The following is a 15,338-nucleotide window of genomic DNA, read 5'->3' as shown; positions in this document are numbered from 1 at the left end:
TTTATCAATCAGAGTCTAATGGCAACACTAAGTTCAAATGTGGGTTGCCTTGGCTTAGATGAGAGGGCGGTGTCTCTTCTGCCTGATTAGTAAGAAATATAACTGTTTTAACTTCAAGAAAGAAGGGCCAGTTCTGAGTACCTGAAAAAATACCAGGAGAGTGGTGACAATACATTCCACTCAGAAGCTGCTGGCCTGCACACCAAGGCCAACACAGCAGCTTGCTTGTGCTTCAGTGCAGGGTGGGATGCTGACTCTGCTGTTTAGGCCTGAGCTACCAGCAGCTTTTTGCAATTCAGTGTTGAGATAAAAGTATCAGTGACAGTAATTAGGGACAGTAGAAACCATAACACACAAAACTGTAGGCAATAAAATGTTGCTTCTGGCAACTACTTACATTTCATAATTTTTCCCAAGTAGTTACCTAAGTGCTTTCCTTCATAAGAGTGATGAATAGGTTCCTCTTCCTAAAGGTACTTGGCCTATCCTTTTCAGAAATGTGGGGTTTTCTTTCCTTTTTATTTCCATCCTTATATACGGTGCTTTCCTTCATAAGAGTGATGAATAGGTTCCTCTTCCTAAAGGTACTTGCCTATCCTTTTCAGAAATGTGGGTTTTTTTTTCCTTTCTATTTCCTTCCTTATATACATTTACTTGACTGCTTTATTGATTGACCTGTCCTGTATTGATACACCTATGCAGTGTATTGCTGGGAGATCCCAGTGTGGCCAAACCTGAGCTTGTGTTGGAGTTAACCTTGCAGCACATAATCTCTTCAATATCTTCAGATGTTGCTGTATCAGCCTCAAACATTCACACTAATGCCATTTGAAATGAAAATACAAGACAAGCCAGGTGAAAGTTTCTAGTGTGAGTCACAGTGAATAAAAAAAAAAAAAATAACCAACAATGTGCAAAATAGGAAAGGGGATAGTTTACTTTGTTCATCCTTCAGAAGCAGGGGAGAAACTTGCAGAACTGCTGTCAGACTGAAAATCATTCAGCTCTACTCCCCCATCTGTGTGAAGAAAGAAACATTTTTTTTGCTGATATAAATTAGTACATGCTTGAATTATACCATTACATAGAATGACTGCAGTAAAAGAGGAGTCCCTGTTGAAGATTTCTATGCATCTTTTAGGCACTGCAGGGAGAAGACATGAAGTCAAGGTATTTCTGAAAATTATAGAAAAAGATATTTGGAGTTTGACTTTTTTATTTGCGAATTAAAGTCAGGAACAGATTCACTGTATTAATTGTCTAGCAACTCAAAATCGATGAAAGATGATTTTTTGAGTAACCTGTGTCACTGACTGATATGTTCAGCAGACAGGCAATTTGCTGTTGATAACTACTAGTAGAACACATGGGATTTTGCTTCTGGAGAGTCAAGGTCCTGTCATGAAAGAGTTCCATTTTGCAGTGCTTAGCTCACAAAATGATGCTTGTGCTTGTTGCACAACAGTTGCGGAGTCACAACAAAGCACAGGAATTTTTTATGTTGCTTGGACATGCAGTGTTCAAGGTTTTAGATTAATTGAATCACAGGGATGTATTTGTCTGTGTTCCCCTGTTTCTCCTCTGTTTATTTTGATTTGCTGTGCAAAATGTTCTGAAATAGATTTTTTTTTTTAACACAAAGTTGCTTTGCAGTTAAACACTTGAAACATTCTCATCTTACTGATGGAGTAATTTTGTTTTCCCATGCTGGTTTTGCCATTCAGGGCTTTAAAGATGCTGTTGTGCTTTCTCACAGGGCTCACTTGGAGGCCAGTGCAGAGAAATGGAACAGATTGCTGACATCCCTGGAAGAGTTAGTCAAATGGCTGAATGCAAAAGATGAGGAACTGAAAAAACAAATGCCTGTTGGAGGGGATGTTCCAACATTACAGCAGCAGTATGACCACTGCAAAGTAAGTTGCTTAAGTTTTATGGATATGCTACTGTGAATTACAGAATGAAGCAAATATATGTACAGGAGAAATGACGAATGCTTCCTAATGACTAATTTCTATAAAAAAGCTCTAGGTCTCCACCCATTTTTCTTACACGCCTTGCCCAGTAAAGCACAACTAAGATATGCTATAAAATTTTATCTAAAGAATTTTTGAGACGTATGTTCAGTCTAAACACTTTTTTTTCTTTACTATTCTTTGATATTTTTGGAATCCTGATGGGTGAAACTGTTATTTTACTCTAAAAGTTAGGGAAGGTATGCAAAAGTAAGAAGTGACCAAGAATCATGAAAGCAAAGATGAATGTAAATTCAGTAAAATTGTGAATAGTGCCTTTCTAGATGTTACTAAACTCACCAGTGATAGCAGCCTCCTACCCATGCACATTTACACTGCAAAGATGACTCAAAACTATTTTAGAGAACTCAAATTTTTCTGTGCCTTGTACTGTTGCAACATAGCATGATGTTCTAGTTTTCTGGTTTAGCTTGTCCTGTTCTGGTTGGTACACGATAGACTATTAATTCCTAATTAGTTCTTGACAATAAAAAAGTCATTTGCATCTGCATTTCGTCATTCATGCATGTAGAGTCTATCTTGTCAACTCTGATCAGTAATCAAGTGAAGATGGTTTTGCCATTGGAAAAATTCAATCTAGTAAAGCTAGTTCCATCTCATTTGTTAATCTGTATGGTGCAAACAGGGAAGGAGCGCAATGCAGCTTTATATAGTTAATTGCATGATAAATATGTTCCCCTCTGCCAACTATACTGGTGTCTTTTCTGCTGTGGTGTTCGGTGAACGCAAAATTTGAGTTTGGAAAAACTTACTAACATAGAAATACTTGGAATACTGTGGGGAAGTACAGAAAATGTAGTCTGTCATGAGCAGCACTTTTGCATCTTCACTCCAAAATAGAAGTGCTTAAGGAAATCTGCATACATTTCTTCTTAATTTAGTATTTTAAAGTAAATTTATTAACATAAACTCAGGAACTTTGTTTCTTGAGAGCTCATCTCTTCCTAATCCACTTAAAGCATCCTGCTCTGTTTGTAGGCACATCTGCTGTGATTCTTTTTATAATGATCAAATGGTGGATTACTAGTGCCAAAGAGCAATAAAAGGCTGAAACAGAGCCAAATATCATTCTGAAGGAGGTCAGTGGAAGGTGGTAGACATCTACAGGTCATTTTCTAAAGGCTTGTTTGTGTCTTCAGTAGATTACAGTATGTGCATGATAGTACTAGTAAGTGCCTCTCATCTGAAGAACTCAAATTGATTAATAAAACTGGGGCTTTATTTTGAAGTGGAAAAGTTTAGTAGTAATGGTGCATTTGGACCACTAGTGAACTGCAGCAGTATGAAGGAGGGAGCACCTCTGGGTTGTTTAATCCTTGCCCTTATGTTTAAAGAATAATTGATATTTTGTTATGTGTCAAGGTTAAAACTCTAGTGAGTGCATTCGGGAGCTTTTGGAGATTATTCTTTCATTTTTCAAAAAGGCAATTTTCTTGCAATGTCACAGTGAGTATTGGATATAGTTGCCTGAGTCAAGTATTTAATATGAGCTGTATTAATGGTCTGCAACAGCATGAAGTTAAAGCAACCCTGAGTATCACTTTATTTTTTATATACCTATGCCAGCAAAAGCACTGTGTACACTTGCAGATATTTCTTAGATGATGTCTGGATGACTATTTCCAAACAGTTATTTTTTAGGGGAAATCAGGAGATTCCCATATATTTTGTAATGATACCGTGCTATACCAAATACCAATTATTAGCAGGCAGCATTTCACATTCTGTTGAAGTGTTGCTCATTAGCTATTGCCAGAGGAGGGGAGCTGAACCACAGCTGTCTGTTGGGTTGATTCTCATGGCAATGCTTCACTGTTTCTAAGCAGGGGCTGTTCATTCCTTGCTGAAGCTACAGTTTGCTAATAAACTTGATCAAGCTGAAAAGTTGTGGTTTTTTTCAGGTAGAAAGTGAAAACTGAAGGGGGAAAGAACCCCAAAAAGCCAATAAAACAAAACCCCAAACCTGTTAGAAGTCCTGCTTTCTCAGCAAGGTCAAATGATTGATTGATGTAGTTAGGATGCTTGATGAAGTGTCCTTGGTTGAGGAGCACAAGTTTTATTCCTGTGATATTTTTTTTTCTTTTCAAAAGATTATGCCAAAACTGCCCTTTCAGTGGATTTTTTATAAATTTTATGTAATTCCATGTTGTCAGTTACTCTGTGCATTGTAGTGTGGGTACTTCTGGCTGGTATCGTTTGCTTTGCCTTTAAGGTGTTCCAGTTAGAATATCCTGTTAAGCTGGGAATTTTCAGTGTTTCATGTTTGAGGTGTAACTGTGTCAGATGAATATTGCCGAGATAGCTCCAAAGGATACTCCCTTTATTCCACTTCTCATCACCAGCTGTCCTGGTACTTTTTAAAATGTTTCTTTGCCTGTGCTTCTTCAAGTGTTAAACCTCCTAACGTTTCATTTTTAAGATTTACTTTTGATCAAAAGGGTTTTTTTATGATCCCTTGTTGAATTTCTGCAGCACCACATCAGCTCACCTTGAAAAAGTTCTCCCAGGTTTGTTTGCGTGCCTCTGCTCTTTCCTTTAGTTTTGTACCTGAGTGTAGATTTGAAGTTGTCTTCATGCAAATTGAGCAGTTCAATACCTCACTTTGTCTCCACTACTATGTGACCCATTTTCTCCAATTTTCAATTTGCTTGCCTGATCTTGTCCTTGCTGGCACTTCAAAATGTAAGTGATAAAATAGTGGCTCAGCTCTGTAAGATGTGCCCTCATGATAATCCCATCTCCCTCCCTTTATTTTTCTGGGTTCTGTTGTATTAGCATTACATTTTGCCTCTAGTTACTCAATAATTGTTGTTTTTATTAACCTACTTTTTTTTGCCCTCAGGTACAGGGGATGAATTCTTTGCTTCACCTTAATGACACTAATTTTATAGATCTGTTTTAGTATCTCCCTCCCTCAGTGCTTGGCTTCAGCAGTGCCAGATAGATAAGTACAGTATTATGTGGCAGTTTGGGTTGGCTCACATTGTTTGGGTGCTGCTGAGGTTTGTTTGGACAGGAGGAAATAAATGGTTTGCTGTTTGATTTTTAAACTTGTTTTTGTTTTAGATATCTCTCATTCTTCTGTGTTTTAAAAGCAAACATTACACAGAGCACTGTTAGTAGGTTGAATTAGAGCTATGGATTTAGCCTATATTTCCCAGGTTAACAGAAATCTTTCAGGATGTGGCAAATATTTATAATTTTTTACCCTTTTTTGTGTTGTTCAGCCAAACTTCCATCGGCTAGAAGTTTATCACATACTAAATGCCCAGTCTATCAATGAGCACATCCAGTCTGGGTGTTGAGTGTTGCTCATTGCAGGGGGCAGGGCAAGAGGAAACTTAAACAATGGTGCATGAATTTCCTATTTTTATTATTCTCAAAATTTCTTCATCTTTAGAAGAGGGGTTGTGGAACAAGAAATCCCAAGAATACTGGAAAATTTGGGACACTGAGAAGAAGTTTAAAATTATGTGAGCTAAAAAGTTGTTCATATGGAGTGTACTTATAGCTGAGTCTACATTCACACTCCTGAAGTTTGAGACACATGGGGAAAAGAAACCGAAGGCACTTACCTTTTCAGAGTTTATTGCCATTTTTTCATCAAAAATTTTACTTTCTCACTGTTGCTAGTTCTTAGCAGCTCGTGTTTCCTTTTCATTCTGTTCTCTACCAGTCTTCCGTGTAAATATTTATTTAGGATTTTAATGTGTGTGATGCAAATTTTTATCAGCTGCATAGACCAGCAACAAAACCCCACAGCAACTCACCCAAACAAAAAAATACCAAAACCACCATCCCCGACCTGTTCCTCCCAGCCTCTATCCCTCGAAAATCCACCCCTACAAGCACATTTTAGTATGCCAGAAAAGAAAATCTGCAAAAAATACCATGAAAAATCAGGGGGCTGGTTTTGTGCATGTGGAAGTACCTAGAGTCACATGTGTGTACAAGAGGAGGCAGCACAGATACAGAAACCTTGTTCTTGGAGATGCCCTGAGATCTTTATGTATCTCACTTTTCCACTGGAAGAGTTTCTTACAAGTGGAAGAAACTCAGTGAAAGTGTGCTTTTGCTAAAATACAAAGAATTCCTAATAGCTATAAATCACTGTGGTTTAGATTCCAGAGAGAGAACCAGGACATTTCAAATTAAGCAGAAATGGGTATCCTCTTGCATAAATCCTGTTGGCATGTGTCTGCATAAATGAACAAATGTCTAGCTAATGCTAAATAATGCATGCATCTTGGATCAAAGAGATGCTTAACTTAGCTTCATTTGAGCTCAGAAGGAATTGGCAAAGGACCTGGGAATGTTTGATTGATAATTTTATATCTATGGATAGGTTATGAATATTTTATATACTCTTCAAACTTTTTGGGGTTGCTATCTATGTATTTAATGTTTCCGACTTGTTTTGTTAAAGTAATCAGATAATGAAGGTTGTAGTATTTCAGTCTGTTTTACTCAGCTGTTTTCACTTAATCAAAGGTGTAGCATAGCCAACTAGAAACTGCTTTCTATGTGTTGTTATCCCTTCAGGGTTCCTGTAATTCTATTATTCTCTTAAACAGTGGGAGAAGTCTGTGAGGAAAAAAATCTATTTCTAGCCTTAAACTTTTCTTCACTATTTCAGTTTGACTGACTTTGGGCAATGGGCTTATTCTTAAATTAATTCCTACTTAATTATTCTAGATTTGTTTTTCTAGTGTATTTTCTATATTAAAATTTGCTTCCATGTTAGGAATTATTAAATCTAAGAATGAAAAGAGAAACATTACAGTACATTACAGCTGCTTTAGGCTATGCTCTTATAGTCTAGAAAAAGCTTTATTAATTGTTACTCATTTCATTACATAAGGCACAAGGCACACAAAACCTCTGCTGCTTAGAGGCAGTCAGCTAAATTGGTTGGTCAGTTAATGAGTGGTTGCTAAAACATTAATTTTGACTACAGTGTGAGCTATGAGGGGATAAGAAAGGAGAATTAAGTGGCCCATAGTTGGAAGTGGAAAAGCAATACAGCCTCTTGCTTGCAGGAAGAGCTGCAACTTGGTGTGATAGACAAGGATGTGATGGAAACAGGAGCTTGAGCAAGGTGTACCACACTGCTCTGAAGTGGCTCTTTAAAGTCAGGATGTGGTTTCAAAAACTACATTCTCTAGCAAGAAGGGGAGTAGCCTTTCCAATAGTCTATCAGCATTACTGAGGGGTATGAGAGCTCTTTAAGTAAAATTGTAAGGGATAAGAGTTTTTGAAGAACTCTTCAAATTTTGCATATTCGAGAGTCCTGAATATTGATTATTGGAGAAAAAATCTATTGTACTACACTGAAAGTTTGTACTGCTCAAGGAGAGTACAACTCATTAATCTTTAACTGAGATTTTTTTTGTGGTGTGTTTGGGAGGAAGAAGTGGAAATTGTGGGTGGGAATATTTTGTTATAGGAGAGGAAGAGTGTAGTTACTGCCTGAAGTTAAATGAGGGTTCTCAAGTGGACAGACTTGAATCCATTGCTCACTAAGGATTTACTTAAACTGATTTGTGCGTTGCATGAATGATTCGCATGTATGTCACTGCTCTCCTGGGCTTTTTCTCCAGTTTTGTGTGAACAAAAGCACAGGACAAAGAATGAAGTGTTAAATTAGGATGCCAGTGCAGTGTATTTTTAACTTTGACAAAAAAAAAATAGTTTCTCCTGGCTGTATTACATCTTGTTCCCAGAAGTGTGGTTGTCTTGTGATAAGCCAGGAAAGTTGCAATGGATCAGTACTTAAAACAATAAATAATCTGGATAATGAAAGAACAAATTATTCTGTCACTAATGCAGAGTAAAGCAGGTTATCTTACTGTGGAAAAAAACAATTCATAAACACTTTTCCAGTCCAATAAATGAAACATTTCTGTGGGATTGCCTTTTTCATAATACCATTTTGATGTATACAGCTCATGCTGCTCTTTCCTGAGGAACCGTTGTCTCATTTGTTTTAATCAAAGACTTCCACATAAATTTTTTGGACCTCACTGGGTCTTTTTCAAACCACTGAATAAAGGAAGATTTGTAGATATCCTCAAATATCTAAGAGGTCATTCTGACATTGCTGTGGAGGAGAATGCCTGTGTCATAAGTTAGGCTTGCATTGCAGAAACAGCACAGCAATCAGCCTTTCTCTTTGTCCTTAAAAGGCTGCCTGTTCCTGTCGTCTCTTTTTATTTCACCTCACAAGAGACCACTCTAGCTCCATCACTGTTAGTAGTAGCCCATCTACAACTAGTGACATCATGTAACATCTTGATACACTGGAATGTACCAGACATCTGTTTCACTCCTGTGTCCTGAGCTGCAATACCGTGACTGGCTGTGGCCTGACCTTCGGGGTGAGCCATGAGCGCAGCCAGGGAAGGTGATGGAGCACCAGCATATTAGTGACTGATTTTTAATCTCCACCCATAAGACAGCCACTCTGTTCTCTTAGGTACCTGTGGTGTTCATCTTGCTGTGTTCTGACTCTACTATATCCTTAGGGAGCAAAAGTGACTGCTATTGCATGTGATACTTTGGATGCAGTTGCACCAATGCAATGTTTGATACTGTAATATAACCGTGGCTTTTTGTTTTGTCATTTCTGAGGCTGCTCAATATTTTGTTGGCTAGTTTTTGGTTGCAGTGGCATATTAAGCAAATGATTTCTGGGACCTGGCAATGAAACTCCCAAGACCTTTTTTTCTAAGCTGTAACTGCTCAGAAAAATGCTTGTGGATTTAGATTTGTGTATGCTTTTTTATAAGATTAGTTGGTATTTCAATTGCATTTACAAATGCTGGGTACCTCCCGAAACCTAAAGACGATATGTCACCAGATGAGCTGCCTCACTGGATCCCAGAGATGGGATGGAATAAGGAAATAAGACAGGACATTTCTCTGAATGCAAATATTGTTTTTTGCTGAGGTCTGTTTTTCCAAAGGCAGAGAGCCAGGAAAAAACACTGGCACAGTCACAGTGAATCTGTTTTTTCAACTGGGGAGTGCTGCTAGAGGGCCACAATAATACAGGGTCCACTGCTGTATTTTTTTCAGATGCTTTCATAGCCTGTATTAGAGATGAAAACTGTTTGTCCTGCTCATACCTTTCTCATTTTGACACTGTATAGTCAATAAAACCTGCTCTGGTTTCCTTGATTTCTCTGTGATCTGCTTTGATAAACTGGAAGAAACTAAGGAGAAACGTAGTCTATTTAACAATGCTTTCACTTGTCACTCAAGGTGTGGAGTACAGCTTGCAGGGATTAATGCAAATCTTAAGAACCTTTTTATGTAACTGTCACTTTTCCATATGAATTTTGTGCAAACACTAGAGAGATTTATTTTCTTTCGTCTTGAGTTCTCAGTGGGCAGAGTCCCCTATGCATCACTGTTTTGGAGAAACTGAACAGATGCATTAGTTTATGATGCACTTCTTAAATATGCAGTAAGAGAGAGGCTGTTACCACTTTTAAATCCTCCTGAAACTTTCTGCATTTGCAGACAGGGAGTGGTGAAGAATCTTTATTTTCTGTTAAAAGCATCTTAATCTAGATCCTACTTCTTGCTGCTGCAGGCAGGCTCCTTAGGGAAGAAGAATATTTATTCCAGTTAACTCCTGAACTCAAGGATCCTCAATCCCTTGTTATTACAGTCAGTAATCCACCCTAGGAAGATCAGCAATAAATTGGAAAAATTTTGTTTCCATGGCAGCCACCCACTCCTGTTTTCATGCAGATTCTAGAGACTGAAGGCTAGGTTTCAAAATAGGGGAGGGGATGGGATTCTGCTTTTTCTTACACTTTTTTGTTAGTTTTCCCATTTTTGTTTTGTTCCGTTTTTAGAATGCAAGTGTAGGTATTGGTTTAATGGGCAAGGTAATTACAGAGGGGGTATTTTGTTCTGTTTTGTTTTGTTTCCAAGAACTCTTAACCATAGCTGATAGTTGTTCCTAGACAGTTACCACACATCTGTATCTTCTGACCTGGATTTCAGTGAATTTCTCTCCTCCAGGATGGTTAGTCTGTGGGGCTTGGCAATTTCTAGGAATGTTACTAAAAGCAGTTTTCTTCTCTGAAGTTTTGGATGCCAAAGGGTTCTAAACTTAAAATGATGCTTAAAGAATTGAATCTTTCTTTTTAGGGAAGCTGCTGGAGGTTATCTTTTTGCTAACGTATTTCCTGCAAAGTGAATTCAGTGTTGTGCTTCAGAAAGGCATTACAGTGGGTCTAGGGCTTCCACTCCTACACCTGGAGCTGCTAGAGGTCCTTACCACTTACAGAATCATCCAGAGTTAGTTGTTTTAGGGCAAAGGTGGAGGTTTTTTCTTTTAATCAGATTTGGAATCTGAATGGTCATCTTGTGAGGCTGGTAACATACCTTTCCTCATGCCATTTAAAGTATTGTCAGTAGCTGTCCACGTCAGAAGACTTGGGGTACTTTGAGCTTCAGTATTGAGGTACAATTCCTCCATATAGTGCTGTGCCTGGTAGGTCTGCAGTGTCTGCAGTCCTTCCTTAGAGTTACTGAGATTACTTTGTTTCAATCAATGGGCTACAGAATTTTATAAGCATGGTGTAATTAAGATAGAAAATATTTGCTTGACAAAGTGTCTGTTGGTTGTTTGGGTTGGGCTCCTTTTGGAACCTTGGCTTTGGACCTCTAGTCTTTGGGGTGGCTCTTTAGGCACCTCTTTCTGGAAGGAATGCTGTGTTGTCCTCACACTTGTACTACTAATGAGTTATTTTACGTGCTTGGTTGGTCATCTTATAATTTATTCCCCTGTAGTGTGTGAGGACACTTTAAAAGCATCCTGTACAAAACCTAACTTTGCTCGAGGGTCCCTTCTATCTTGTTGCTTAATGACAATGGAACATTATGTCAGTGCTAGTAGTGAAGCTACTGTGTCCTAAAGTGGTTTCAAGCACTATATATTAACTGGATGTCAAACTTTGTAGCCTGCTCTGCTAAACAGACAATACAAATGCAGTAACTTCTGTGACATGAACAGCCTTTTCTGGTTCTGAAGTGAATGAAGATCAGCATAAACTCTAGTTTTTGGTAGTCTGAGATGCCATGCTATTACTGACATGTGACTGTGCTGCTAGGTGGTTGCTGTTGGTTATTCCTGTGATGCCTCAGGTTTTAGCCTTTATGTTTTTCAGATTCTGCACTGCTTTGGTGTGGAGTCCTGACCTTCATATTAAGGGATTGTAAGCTCTCTTCACAGGGTAGCTAGACAAAACAATTCCTTCTCTAACTGGGGACCAAGGATAGCTAATCCAAATCTCAGGCCCAAGAGCATAAACAACAGTGGACTGAAGAGAGAAAAACAAGAAGGATGGGACTTTATAAGCTAAAGCTATAACTGGACAACTAACTCCAATATGCTAATGGACCAGAACTTAAAAGTGAGACACCTTGTAACTGATCATCCATTTTGTGACCATTTTGGGTGCAGCCCTGGCTGGGCTCTTGCACTGCCCAAGATGTATCCATTGAGGCCTTTTAATAAATCCCTACTTTATTATTTAACTCTGTCTAGCCTCTGTTCTAGGTCAGCCTTCACAAGGTATCACCTATATCCTGTTTCTCTGTAGGAGAATTTGAGGGGATATGGGAAGCTGAATAGTTCTTCTGAACTTCTAGCCACTGGGGGCTGTTCCTTAAATGAACAGGTATAGCCTGTGGTGAGAGACAACATTTCAAAGATGTTCTCAAAGAACTTAATAGTTGCTGCTAATGGTAATTAATGTATTTTATGATAGGTCTAAAAGACTAAAATCCTTTATTATAAAATGAATGTGTAAATGGAGAGAAAAAAAAATCTCTATGCCAGTGTTTGATGGTATAACACAATATGCCAATGATATTCCCTAGTCAGTTTTATAATATTGTGTCAGCAATTTTGTGTTTGCAAACAATATTTAGAAGCTTAAGAGAGAATAAACCAAAGCCACAAATCATTAAAATGTTTTGATACATTTATTTTTCCTTTTGTTTGAAGTTGGACTGAATTTTATGCATTCTGTCTATGTAACTAAGGAATTTTTAGTCTAAAAGTCCTAATATAGGCAATAGAATAGATTTTTTAAAAACCAGCAGACTTCCTCTCCCTTGAAACAGATGGTTTGCAACTTACATGCTTGAAGAATTTTTAAAATATAAAATAAAATATTGTGATTAATAAAAGGACTGTGATGATCATTTTATAAACAGTCATTAAAAAATGCATACTTTATAACTGTGTGATTTACTTGGGTCTAAATTAAAATTTTCAGTACCAACAGAGGCTTGAATGATTGAATCCAATCATTACTTTTATTAGTATATTTTTCATTAAGCCAGTGTAACAGGTCAGCAAGAATTTAATATTAGCAGTAATAGAAGAAAGAATAGTAAATGAGATAGTTTTAAAGAAATTACTGGAATAAATACATCGTTTTTCTGTTATATATTACTGCAGGTCATCCAAAAGTTCTTTTCACTTTGTTCTAGATTTTATACAGTCTATATTTATTTCCCTTGGAATCAATCTGATATGAAGTCTATCTTGTTTCTTTCTATTTTTAAATAACAGCTATTTTTACACTTTCTCTTTTGTGGTTCCATCTTCTTTTTGAGTGATGGATCTGCCTCAGAAGAGAGAGGCTAGAATTTTGTGTAAGCGTTCACTGCCTTGAAGGGATAAGGTTCAAGTCAGGGAAGAAAGCCTCCAACAGAACAAAATGATGACAGGGTAACATTGTGATGCCCTGAAAGGAGAGGAAAGACTAATTGTGAAAGTGTTTTTATCATCATATAAATGCAAGGGAGGGGGAGGGTGTAATTTTTAGGTGAATTTCAATGGTGTCTGCTAATTTTATCGTGTGCGTGTGATTTTTCAATCTCAGGTTTTGTAGCAGAGAGATACTGAGCAGTACTTGATGCTGATGTCAGTGCTGTGGTCAGTGCCTGCTGTCACATTCCTGGGTAGGGAGGCTTTCAGGAGCCTCAGTCCTTGAGACAGAAACAAGTCCCCAGGCTTTGGCTAAAACACAGACTGCTGCAAAGCAGTCACACCTGGTTGAAATTACTCCTTTTCAATAGGTCAGCTTCATTTGGGATGATTTTCTGGCAATCTTGTGTTCTTCTGTATGATCATGCAGATAATGCCTTCTGATATTTCTGACTGCTACAAGATTCTTAGTCCAGTGGGCATGGGTGCTTGGCTGCAGTTTCTCAAACCCTTTTTTCACCTGTGTTTTCCTACTTATGCTTTGCATGGTGCTGGTGCAGCAGCACAAGAAGAGAAGGAAAAAGTTATTAACTTAATGCTAGATCTATGAAGGAGTGGCTAGTTGTAAGCACAACACAGTATATAAAACAAACAAATAAAACCCCATGGTGTTGTAAAAACAAAGGTACTTTTATTGCTAGAGAGAAAACTAAACAGACACAGGTCAGATGTGAATCACATTATTAATACTATTCTGGAAAAACAGCTTGGGTACCAGGATGATGTGCATGGCCTAAGAAATCTCAACATACTGCAAGTAAACATGCTTACTGCATTTTGTTTATACTTGCAGAAAAATGTGAAGAGGTTTCTAAGAAAGCAATGACTTCAGAGTTAAAACACAGAAGCTAGTGCACCCTATTGCTTAATGCAATGTAAATTAACTAAATACAAGAAATAAGTGAAATTCCTTTACTTTTTAAAAACTCTGTATTTCTGGTATACTCTTTTCACTAAGGTTTCTGGGGAAAGAGAGCAGTATATAGGTTTCTTGCTGCATTTGCATGTTTTAACCTTTATTTAAATGGCTTTGACGATTGAAATTTCTGGGAAGTTGTTGCAGATGTGTTGAAGTATTCTTTGGCATTCAGTCACTAAAGATCAATTAGAGGTTTTTGGTTTTGAGACATTCCCTGTGTTCTCAGTGTTATTGTTTATACCTTCATCATTTTACTTATTGCTTTTACTTTTCTCCGTATCTTTACTAGGTAACTTTGCCATGGCATAAAGCTTGTTTCTAAATGTCAATGACTAAAAATAACAATGGGATTATATATTTGGGTGTTTGGTTTTTTTTGGTTTTTTCCTAAATGAGAAATTGTGGTTTCAAATTCTGTTTCTAAAGAACAAGAAATTCTGTTTAATACATGCTGGTTCTACTATATATAAAATATTACAATTCTTTGCCTGAAGAGCTACAAATAAAAAAGCTTGTCATAGGGAGAAACAAAGCAGAGAAAGGAAATGAAGTGAGAGAACATGAGTAATAAGTCTGTCTTCTGATCTCTCTGATGTGTCCACCCTATATTGGAAAGTATTTGTGGAGCTGAGTTAAATAGCCCTGCTTCACAGAAATATTCTTTTAAGTTCTGGTATCTTTCTCTAATGACCCCTAATCACTGTCAGTTATATTAAATGACTTTTTTTCTCCTGGGCAGAAAACCACTTTGTAGTCATCCCCAAAAAAATGGCTTATGATAGCTTCTGCAATAAGTTTCAGTAGGACCATTTTTCTTTTTTTCCAGATTAACAGTAATTTTATAGAATTATTTTTAATCAATGAACATGGTTTATGTGAACAACAATTAAAAGAACTAACAGTGGGTAAAAATAAGGCAAAGTTTTGTCTTTAATGTCCATGGATATTTTGCAGAACTTTGGAACTAGATTGTTTTCAATTCCATTTCCATTCAATTTCAATCTTTTTCTACTAAATAAAACCTTAAGCAGGTTGTTAAAATCAAATAGCAAACAGCTGGAAAGGAGGAGGGCACAACCCTGTGATGGAGCACTATTTGGAAAACACTGACAATTTTCAAGTGGGTTTGCTCAGTGTTTTGCATTAATATACGTGTACTGAATGCCCAGCAATATTTTAATTCTAATTTCTCATTGGCAAAATTGTCTGAAAGCAGCCATATTCTTTTTTTTTTTTATCCTTTTAGTTGAATTTTCAGGTCCAGCAGCATTTCCTGTTGCTTTTGAGACATTGTTAGATCGTATATTTGAAAATGCAAAGACTGATCTAGGCTGTTGTATTGGACAAGTTCAGTTTGCAGAGACATAAGTGCAACTAATAAAGCAAGACACACTATTGCATGTTGGGACAAGTTTGGGTGTCCCATTTGACAAGGGGCTTAAACTCCCAGCGGAAATCTATTTGTTATTTATATTCTGTGTGGCTCATGATGAGGGAAAATTCTCTGCTTCTTAAAGCCAACACACACCCCGCCCCCCACAACAACAACAACAACAACAACAAAAAAAAAAAAAAAAAAAAAAAAAAA

At 37.4% G+C, this 15,338-nt stretch overlaps 1 protein-coding gene across 1 annotated transcript in view; it reads left to right on the top strand.

Moving 5' to 3' along the window:
- Window positions 1-15,338, top strand: part of UTRN (utrophin) — a 303,831-nt gene that overhangs the window by 193,685 nt on the left and 94,808 nt on the right. Inside the window, exon 52 of the mRNA XM_039706856.1 lies at window positions 1,757-1,913. Within this exon, the coding sequence (XP_039562790.1) occupies window positions 1,757-1,913 (157 nt within the window). The remainder of the gene's footprint in view (window positions 1-1,756; window positions 1,914-15,338) is intronic.

This window comes from Passer montanus, unplaced genomic scaffold (assembly GCF_014805655.1).
Source record: "Passer montanus isolate IOZ18808 unplaced genomic scaffold, ASM1480565v1 scaffold2, whole genome shotgun sequence".
Classification (NCBI taxonomy): Eukaryota; Metazoa; Chordata; class Aves; order Passeriformes; family Passeridae; genus Passer; species Passer montanus.
Note: the sequence above shows the minus strand (reverse complement) of the source record. Positions and strands in the feature narration are given on the sequence as shown.